The 11405-nt window shown below is 32.7% G+C and overlaps 1 protein-coding gene across 1 annotated transcript; it reads left to right on the forward strand.

The window, feature by feature from the left end:
- The first annotated feature begins 916 nt into the window (after window positions 1-916).
- LOC145333230 (uncharacterized) lies at window positions 917-3933 on the forward strand. The gene is made up of 2 exons (XM_080178370.1): window positions 917-3002; window positions 3086-3933. The coding sequence occupies exons 1-2, from the start codon at window positions 917-919 to the stop codon at window positions 3931-3933; spliced, it is 2934 nt and encodes a 977-aa protein (XP_080034496.1).
- The last annotated feature ends 7472 nt before the right edge of the window (window positions 3934-11405 follow it).

Raw genomic sequence — 11405 nt, forward strand, 5'->3', positions numbered from 1 at the left:
ACATAATAAGGTATTTTTAGTAAAGCACGGCATTTGATAAAATTATTTTGTCCTTCTGTCTTCGCGTTATATAAAACCATGTTTTGATTTCTTATATATATGGAGCATAAAACTTCCCAGGACCTATAAGAAGCATCACTATGAAGGAGAGCCTTATAGCAAAACAGACACACATCCCGTTATTTTTACATAATTGTAATTGAATCTTACCCCCAAACTTTGTGTATACAATTTGTTTTTAGTAGCTAAGATTTTTTTCGCATAGATATGATACAAATTTTAGATTTACGTGATTAAAAAATTCGCACTTTTTTGCTAAATCTTATTTTTTTCCTATCATAATAATCAACTTGATTTGATTTTTTTCCCCATAAGACTTGACACCTTTGCAAGAAAAACATACTTGTTTTTTATCAAAGATTATTTCCAAATAGTTTAATAAATTGAGGGGAGGGGCTTAATACCCTACCCCTCATGTACATTATAGTATTTTGAGGAAGGATTATTAATGGGATAGATCAATGAAAGATTAGTTTTTTCTTGCATCGTATTATAAACAGCTTTCCGAGGATAAAAATGTACAATTATAAGATTAAAAGAACTGGTTTTAATCATATGATAGTATATTTTTAAATGCGTAGAAAACTGGTGGTATGAGAGCTGTTCTTTGGTATGAGAGCTGTTCTTGCACGAAGTGTACCTGCCAGTGGTTCAAGGAAGTGGAGAGCAATACTGAAGGTTCTACCATGCAGGAAGGTCGCCACAGAGGATCCAGTCTAAACGCAGCTCACCCCCTACCCCTACGGGGGGTTCAAGAAGGGCTAACTCCCCATCTTGGTAGAAAAACATAGTTACTGAAATGTTTACGAATCAAAACCAAATATTACCTGACCAAAGTGCACAAGAAGCTTCAGAAATGGAGAACAGGATGGCTGGCTGGCAAACCCAACGTGGACCAGACAGGCGGATGATCTTGAGCACAAGGTCTTCAGTTAGGATAGGATGCTGGAATGTTCAAACAATGTTTCAAGCGGGGAAAACCGAAATAGTGTTAAATGAAATGAATAGGTACAATGTTCAAATTCTGGGATTAAGTGAGTCAAGGTGGATAGGAACAGGTGAAGAAAACCTCAGAGATGGTGTCAAGCTACTTTACTCTGGTCACAGTCAACTAAATGCAAAACATACCCAAGGAGTTGCATTTATGCTATCTAAAAATGCACAAAAGTCACTCAAAAGCTGGGAACCCCATGGACCAAGAATCATAGAAGCATTTTTCAAAACCTCCATGAAAAATATTAATCTGAGGGTTGTCATGTGCTACGCTCCAACAAATGAAGCTGAAGATTTAGCTAAAGACAACTTCTACAGTAAGTTGGAGAGTGTGATTCAAAAAAAGTACTCAGCTAAGGATATCCTTATCCTTATGGGTGATATGAATGCAAAAGTTGGAGACAATAATGATGGTTATGAAAGAGTAATGGGTAAACATGGCCTTGGAACTATGAATAATAATGGTGAACGGTTTGCTGACTTTTGTCTGGAGAACAACCTGGTTGTTGGAGGCACTGTTTTTCCTCACAAAACAGTCCATAAATATACATGGACATCACCTGGTGACAGAGTTAGGAACCAAATTGACCATATCTGTATTTCCAAGAAATTCAGAAGATCTCTTTTAGATGTAAGAACTAAGAGAGGTGCTGATTGTAACTCAGACCATAACCTAGTCATAGCAAAAATACAGCTAAAACTTAAATTTATGAGAAATGAAAATTCCTACAGAGAGAAGTACAATTTAAATAAACTAGTCAATCCTGAAGTCAACCATGAATTTACATTGAAACTTACAAATAAATTTGCAATTCTGACAAATAACATAGATACAGATGACGAAGATGATGAAAACTCTACCAACAACTTAGATACTGTTGATACAACATGGGAGTACATCAAAAAATCCTACAATGAAGTATGCATAGATGTTTTGGGTAAGAAAAAAAGAGAGGAGGAAGAATGGCTTTCAGTTAATAGTCTGAATCTTATTGAACAGAGAAAAGAGTTAAAGTTAAAACTCTGCAACTCTGACAGCTTGGAGCTCAAGGAATCCTACAGAATCCTGTCAAAAAGAATCAAAAAAAGTGTCAGGAGTGATAAACGGGACTACATTGATGCACTTGCTACCAAGGCTGAAAGTGCCGCAGCAAGAAATGATTCAAAAGAAGTCTACAATATCACTAAAAAGCTTATCAATAAGAAAGCATCCTCCACCCCTCTCATAAAGGATAAAGAAGGAAATACTCTCTCATCCTTTGAAGAACAGCAAGCCAGATGGGTTGAACATTTTAATAATGTTCTGAATCGGCCCCCTCCAGTAGGTAATATCAATATCCCTGATAACGATGAAGACCTTGCTGTGAATGTGGCTGCACCTACAAAAGAAGAAATCCTTAAATCAATTAGCTCTCTAAAAAATGGTAAAGCAGCTGGTCCTGATGATATACCAGCAGAAGCCATGAAAGCCAGCCAAGAGGTTTCTGCAGATGCAATAGAAGTACTTCTCAAGAAAATTTGGGAGAAAAACGAGATCCCTCAAGACTGGAAAGATGGACATCTTACTGTCCTTCCTAAAAAAGGTGATCTATCCATCTGCGATAATCACAGAGGCATAATGCTTCTGTCAGCTCCTGGCAAAGTGCTTAGCAAAATACTGCTAGAAAGATTAAAATCTGCTATTGACCAAAAACTGAGGAAAAACCAAGCAGGATTCAGGTCAGGAAGATCTTGCTCAGACCAAATAGTAACACTAAGAGTTATTATTGAACAATGCTTAGAAATGAGAAAACCCTGTATTATTAACTTTGTTGACTACCAAAAGGCGTTTGATAGCTTGGACAGGAACACCTTATGGAAAATACTGGCCTTCTATGGTGTCCCCAGAAAGATTATTGATATAATTAAATGCATGTATGATAATCAAAATGTTAAAGTTCTCTTCAAAGGCAAGCTCTCTAACTCTTTAATGTACTAACAGGAGTTAGACAAGGCTGTCTATTGTCACCATTTCTATTCCTCCTTGCAATAGATTTCATTCTAAAATATTGCAATACTGGAAATGGCTTTCCTTGGGCTGAAGATGAAGAACTGGATGACCTAGATTTTGCCAATGATCTAGCAGTAATCTCTGACTCAGTTAACAAGATTCAAGACAAAACCAACGAAATCAAAGATAGATCAGAAGCAGTAGGATTACTAATCAATGCAGCTAAAACTAAGATTTTAAGAATTAACATTGACGACAACACACCTGTTCTGTTGGATAATGAGGAAATTGAAGCTGTAAACAGCTCCACATATCTAGGAAGCATTGTCAACAAAGAAGGTGGAACTGAAGAAGATGTGAACAGCAGACTAAAGAAAGCCAGAAATGCGTTTGGAATGCTTACTAAAATATGGAGATCAACACACATCAGAACAAATACAAAAATCAAAATATTTAACTCAAATGTTAAGTCTATTCTATTATATGGATCCGAAAGCTGGAGTCTTACTAAGAAACTAGAATCAAAAATACAAGTTTTTATAAATACCTGTCTCAGAAGAATATTAAAGATATTTTATCCACAAATTATTTCTAATACTGACCTCTGGAACCTTACCAAACAACCCCCCGTACATATGCAAATTAAGAAAAGAAAATATAGATGGATAGGACATACTCTGCGGCGACCTATAACCGAGGTGCAAAGAGAAGCTTTGACCTGGGAACTAGAAGGCTCCAGGCGGCGTGGTGCACCAAAGCTTACCTGGAGACGCAAGCTCATATCTGAACTCAGAGAGCTAGACAAAACCTGGGAGGAGATTGAAGCCTTGGCACAAGTCAGAACATCTTGGCGAAGATTCGTGAACAGCCTAAGTCCCCCTGTTGGATAATATGGCTGTAAGTAAGTAAGTAAGAAAACTGGATATAATATCATGCTAGATGTAGCTTTTAATCCAACGGATATTAACCGGTTTCGAAAGAATACGAGAAAGATTGTTTTTCTCATAATGAATTGAAAACTAGAGAATAAGTATATTTCACCCTGAGCTGGATCTTTAAATAATTTTGATGGTGATTTAGATCGGGGTGCGCCGAATTTCAGCCAATCACAGCGCGGCATTTTTAAAATGCCGCGCTGTGATTGGCTGAAATTTGGCGCACCCCGATCTGGTTCACCACTAAAATGATTTAAAGATCCAGCTCTGGTGTCCGATGGCTAGGGACAATAACAAGTGCTCTATGCTATGATTTTTATATTTTTACAAATCCTACAACAAGGTGTTTGTTTTCCATACGGTTTAGAACCGGTTCAAATCTAAATGCTATAAATCTGATAGAAAAATATTTATTTTAAGTTAAAAGCATTATAAATCATAGTATGATAGTTTAATTTTTAATACCTTCTTGAATGAGGAGCGCCAAAAAATTTAGAATAATTGTGACTATTTCAAGGCTATCCTGTAATGGTTTTAGGCTATTTCATGCAGTTTCAAAGATCTTAAGTGCATATAAAGAATATGCTATTTGTTTCTGTAGTTTATAACATTTTTATTCATCTAATTATCTATTATATTATCCCTCTACCTTTCCACATTACATCTATCTATATATCCACTTTTCTATCCTATTCCTTCTATCTATCTATCTGCCTATCTTGTAATTTGTTATAATAATTTTCTCACATCAAATTTCATTGTTTTCAAGTAGTCAATGTCAAATGGTTATCAGCGTCAGAGCTACTCTATAATTAGGCTCTTACAGTGTCCATACGTCCGTTAGAAAACGTATCTAATATTGTAAGACATTCTTTAGTTTCGGATTGATTTAAAGGGTTAAGGCAATGGCCGATTAATTTATATACATTCCCAATGTTAATACACAAAATTACCCATTCTGAAGATTACAATAAGTGGTTGAAACGTATATGTAAATACTCAATTTAATATACCAACCAATCAAAATTCAATAAAAGTCCCCAAAGTTGTTGAGCCAATAAGAAAGCGTTATCATAAAACTTTTGGGACCTGTGTAATAAACATTTCCCCCCCTCTCTCTCTCTGGCATAAAACAGTGAATATTCAAAGAGTTTTTGGTATTGAAGTTAAATTTACTGATGCGCTACTTATGGCCATAATTGTCCGTGTTATCCTTATTTTTTAAGAATTGTATGTATAGAAAAGCGGTATTTCAAATTCTGCACTTCATAGCCTGATCAAAAAAACATATTACATTCTTAAACACCATTTTCATTCTCTCTAGCCTCTAGCGGGGTGAAAAAAAAACCTAATAAAACCCCTAGACAATGTAGAGCATTCCTAAAAAGTAAAACTATGTAGTATCCAATAATTTATTTTCAAAAGAAGGTGTATCAACTTTTTTTTTTATAGCTAGCCGGTTCTTTTAGTAAGTAGTAGATGTAAAATTTTTCATAGAATTCAGATATGCAATCGGTTTTTTTGTAGACCTCTTATTTTTAAGTAATTTAAGTTTTAAAAAAAAAACAATTAAGTCGGTTTTAAGGTACTAAAACGCAACAAAATAAAAGAAGAAAATGGCCAGTAAGAACAAAAATAGTAAGATCTTTAATTTGACACCTTACTTTTAAAATTCTGTTGAGTAATTATTGAAAAAATCTATTTTTTTAACCTCGGTTTAATAAAAACTTTAGACCTAAATATTTTCTCAAACAGACATAAAAAACATGGGTTCATATATACCTTTAGAATCAGAAAAATATTACGAATCCATTGTAAGCAAAATTGAAAAAAAGTAAAAAAATATAAAAATATAAAAATGGCCAATTGTATTTTTTGTTCTGGCAACACTATCGTCTTCCCTTTTTTACCCCCTCTTTACCCCCTCTATACCCCCTTCCAATTTTTATACTCAATTCAAAAGTTAAGACGTTGCCTGTACAATATAATATGATATTTTCATATAATTCCTTTTATTGTAGTTTATATACTATATTGTAAACTTTTTTTTCAATTTTGCTTACAATGGATTCGTAATATTTTTCTGATTCTAAAGGTATATATGAACCCATATTTTTTTACTTGTGAAATGATAAAATTGAGTTCAAAGTTTTTATTCTCGTGGGTTTAAAAAAATCGATTTTTTCAATAATTACCTGACAGAATTGAAAAAGTAAGGTGTCAAATTAAAGATCTTACTATTTTTGTTCACAATGGCCATTTTCTTTCTTTTTTTTGTTGCATTTTAGTAACTTAAAATCAACTTAATTTTTTTTTTTAAACTTAAATTACTTAAAAAATAAGAGGTCTACAAAAAAACCGATTGCATATCTGAATTCTATGAAAAATTTTACATCTACTACTTACTAAAAGGACCGGCTAGCTATATAAAAAAAAGTTGATACAACTTCTTTAATGATTTATTAATAGTAAAGAAATAAAGAAAACAAGGATTAAAACATCCATAAAAACGAAGCATAACAAAACATACAATAAGACAAACAAAGATTTTGATTGTTTATTGACAAGGCTATTTTCATGTCTGTATGTATATTTGTATGTCTGCTAAGATCTCGTAAACGGCTATACTGGTCGTTTTCAGATGATTTTTTCATTAGTCTAAAGAAAGTTTTTAGGGAAGATGGAACACAACTCCCCCCCCCCCTACGAGAGAAAATACTTAAATTTAGTGGCATTCTTTCATCCACTTCTTGTGTGAGGTCCCCAGAGCTTGGGGCGCAGCCATAAATAAAGAAAAACTTATCTAAAAATGACAAACAAAAATTAAAAGACACAAAAACTGATAAAAGCCTTTGTTTACCTATTACATAAACTTTTGAAATAAACAAAATTGTGGGAAATCTAAATATTATACTTTAGCACAGTTATTGCCAAAAATGATTTATTAGGTATCTTAAATGACAAATAAATTGCCATATTTTTTTATGGCAATTTTCAACATCCATAAAATCGATGCTCTGAAACGGTAGGACAAACGATCATTAACTCTTGTAGAGTGTCAGAACTTATTAAGCAGAATTTAAATGTATAAGTTTTAACAAAATTATACGCAAAATTTGTTTCAACTGTTAAATACAGGAAACTGTTTAAGTACAAACTTAAGGACTTGATTATTGGGATGCTTCGCTTTTAAATGGACGTTCGGGCATTCTGGAAAATTAATAGATTTAAACCAGTTTTGTTAGACCCGAGGGACCCATGGACCTTGCCAACAAAATTAGTAAGAGCATTACCTCTATCTTTGTTTATTTTTTGTTTGTTTTGTGCTTCTATATCTAATTGCAATTTTTCACAATAATTATAAACTACAACAACTTTTGCCCTTGTTAATGGAAGGTTAAAAAGACGCTCTGTCCTAAAGAAAAATAGTTTTATTTCTAAAGAAATTATGGATCATGGAAAGAAAACGAAGTAGCTGGTTTCATCGTATTTTCGCAGTAGCTTTAGGTTATGTTAGGATAGGTTATGCTAGGTAAATGCCATGAATGCCCCACAGGGTTAGGAAATTTGGCCCCGCAGGGGTCAAAACTAATGGGAAAGCTATTGTGAAAATACGACGAAACCTGATACTTCATTTTCTTTACATGATCTGAAAATATATTATGAAGTCAATAAATACTAATAAGATTAATCTAAACATGACATCAGGGAAGGAATGGATTTTGGACTGTAAATTATACTGGTCCCTAAAGTTTCGTTAGACTAAAAATTTTTAGAACTTTTATTAAATTATGATTGGTTGGTGCATACTAGAAGTGTCCAAACTTTTTATACCAATAATTGTTATTTACAGATTTGTTAATTTATTTATCGGCCATTGTCTTATCCCTTTAGATCCCTGCTTGTTAAGGCATTGACATTATATTTAAAAGTAAGAGTGTGCAAACAAGCGAAAAACAGGCAGGACGTACGAATATTCCCACGGTGTATTATAGCTGCGATACTTTTAAAACAATGATGACATCATCCATAAAAGCGAAGCTCTGAAATGGCAGGACAAACAAACATTATCACGTTCAATAATAGAAATGTCACACTCACATTTTTAAGAATTATTATAAAGATGCTTTGCTTATATTTGATATTGTATACCTTGTTGCATTAGGAATCAGTATTCTAAAAATCAGACGATATAGAGCAATTATATTAAATAAAAAAATGTTGATATAAAAGTTAAAACAACAGGATAGTGTCCTTTGAAAATAAAATCAGTTATATCTCTTTGTTCATAAATTATCAATACAACATTAACATTATTTACAATTAACTATTTAGGGAAAAATCATCAAAGGGCTAAACAATTTTTCATGGTGAATTTAAAAAAAAAATCTTTATAAATGAAAACACAATAGTGATCCGAAAAGTAAAAGAAGGGGATATTTGGCTGTTTACTACACAAGTTATATAATAAAGTTTTCTTGTTCGTTGGATGAAAAACTTTGGGGACTTTTATTAAATTTTGATTGGTTGGTTTATCAAGTTTAGTGTCCAAACGTTTCAACCACTAATTGTAATCTTCAGAAGTCGTAATTTTGTGTATTATCATTGGATTAATCAGTGTTTTGCGAAGGGGGTGGGGCATCTCCATTTAAAATTTTAATTGGGTGTAAACACCCCTTTCCGCATATCAAAGATTGAAAGAATTTTTTTTGGGGGTAGGGTGTCTATTATAGGTGCGATTTCTCTTGGGAAGGTGGAGGTACCCTCCCCAAAAATAGTCATATACGTTTCCTGTAATAATAGGTTACTGTTCATGTAGTGAGAGAGATACTTTAACAAACAGACAGACAAGAAATAATGATATTAAGGACTTTTAATTTCTTACTAATTAACGTCAAATAAACATAAAAAGCTAACTAAGACCTTGAAATGATAACAAATCTAGCAAAATTACATTTCCCTGTTTATTCTAAGCGTAAATTCTCTACAATTTTGCTACAATAGTTCTTTTCTTTTTATAAAAGAAACAGTATATAAGTATTACTGTACCGAGTGATCTTTCTATTCTAACCTATGAGCCAATATGTTTCTCCTTTACAGTGAAGCTTCTTGTACTAAAAGGTAAGTTTTTGAGATATCATGGGTAAAATAAAAGTCCTCTATATGTCCTTACTTATTCTTCATTAACTGCACTTGTTTTGAAAAAAATTGTGTGTCAGCATTAATGTCTTTCAATACGACGAAGTTTTTAAAGAAAATTTCAAATATAAGCTTCGCACCTTAACAATTGTGTCATCCTTGTTTATTCCATGTTTAATTTGTATTTCTTTTTATAATTTTCCACAGGGAAATTCAAATGAGAAAAAATAATAATAATAATCTTGGACATTTCTAGTCATTAGATAACATAAACGATAACATATACCAAAATATTAATTTCCCTATTTTTGATTAGTCAATGGAAGATAAATTTATTGGAATCCGGTAGATTAGAACCGTTCTCATCTATACTGAAAAATTATGTATAGCATCGTATTATTTCTAGGATTCTATCTAGGATAAAAACAGTTTTTTTTAGCCGCGGAAAGCTGTTTGTAATGTTTTTAATTGTAGACTTCCTGCCTTGGTATTGTTCAATCTATTTTATTTACGTTTCCATTGCTTCCTGTATTTCCTGTATGTAGTAATTTAGAGTGCCATCAATTCCACCAACTTTATAATACAATCATAACAAGAACCGCAAATTGTTACAACAGCACAAAGCGCTTTTCCCCCTATTATTAACTCCTTAAGTGCAGGGTTGTCTTTCAAATTTTAGGTGATCCTTTAGATAATCCAGAGAAGCGTCCGCTTGTAATGGGATGCGATACTCTAAATCCAAAGAATATTAGGTTAAGTCACATCCAACAGACACCTAACCCTTTAATAGCACTACCTTTGTCTAAGAAGTCCTACAAATGCATGGTGATGAGCTGTGCCTGTCAATGGGCACCTTAACTATTTATGTCGCACACCTGACATAGAACCGTTTTGAAACACTATGCGAAAATGGGGGAATTGATTGCACACAATTAAGTTAATTCTTCATTTTTAAGGTGCTCAACCGTTAAAGGTCAATTTCAACTACACTTCATAAAATAAAACAGGGTCATTTAGGTTAATAAGTAACGAGATATATGATTTTTGAAAAGCAAAGCTTTCTATAATTAGGGTAGGTCCGTCCATCAGTACGGTCATAACGGTTAGCTCTTTTCTTTTCTATTGATTTTAAACTTTGCAAGATGATTCCTATAACAGTTAGGTATGACTTAGAAAGCAGAAAGCATAAGAACTGTGTAATCGTTGCCAAAATGTCCATTTAAAACATGATGTTTTTAACTTTTTTTGGCAACAACTTTTTGTAAGATATAATTATCCTACTTATCTGTTTTTTAGAGTACTGATTCCTATTACAACAAGGTACAATTTTATAAGCTACGAATCTTTATAATCAATATATTATAAATTTTTATTTTATAGTTGTTTGAGTTTTAATGATTAGCTCTCATATTTTACTCGTCCCCAAAGCTTTTTAATAACGTTTTCTTATTGGTAGTCTCATCAACTATTGGGACTATTATTGAATTTTGATTGTTTGGTTCATTAAGTTGAATGTCCAAACTTTCAACCAGTTATTTAAATCTCAGGGGTGTATATTCTGCATGGGATCCCCGGCTCAGGGGGGGGGGGGAATAAAAAATAAGTGGTTGGAGGGGAAAAAAATGTAAAAATTAAGAAAAATAAAAACATTTTTTCCATTTCGCCCCCCTCCTTGGTTAAAAAAAACTAAAAAAATGTGTGGTAGGAGGGATAAAATAAATAAAATATAGAGTTTTTTAAATATTTTTCTATTTCCCCCCCTACTTTTTAAGAAAAATCTAGGGGGGAAAAAAATAAAAAATTTTGTAGCAGGGGAAAAAAAAATAAATCTTGTGCAGAATATACACCCCTGTTAAATCTACAGAATGGGGTAATCTTGTTTGTCACCATTGCATTGGGGATGTTCATCAATTTGTATAAACAGACAGACTTGCAAACATTTTGTTACTTGTGTATAATCTTTTTATTATTATTTGTGTTTGACCTCCAACAGTTAATTTGAATTGATATTTAAGCTTAATGAACATCCTATAATTATGATAATTTAAGTGCAATTAAAAACTTAAACAATAAGATTGTGGATAAACTTTTATCAGCTTCAATTGTTTATCTCCTTTTTTCTATTTTACTTTTCTCTCTTTCTCTCTCTTTTCCTTTCTATCTCACTAAGATTTTTTTTATGTCTTCCTTGATGATATTTAGTATTGTTTTTCAGTATTGCTTAGAAACAGGTTAATATTCGCTGAAGCAGCTATACAAAGTGTCTCATAAAATCAGCGTGACGTTAT

Source organism: Acartia tonsa, chromosome 12 (assembly GCF_053477335.1).
Source record: "Acartia tonsa isolate MP-2025a chromosome 12, ASM5347733v1, whole genome shotgun sequence".
Taxonomy (NCBI): Eukaryota; Metazoa; Arthropoda; class Copepoda; order Calanoida; family Acartiidae; genus Acartia; species Acartia tonsa.

Bases quoted from the DNA above. Each gene is read 5' to 3' on its own strand.
- LOC145333230 (XM_080178370.1), top strand. From the start codon at position 917: ATGGAGAACAGGATGGCTGGCTGGCAAACCCAACGTGGACCAGACAGG. The intron at 3,003-3,085 runs GCAAGCTCTCTA...TCCTTGCAATAG, and splicing joins TGTTAAAGTTCTCTTCAAAG to ATTTCATTCTAAAATATTGC.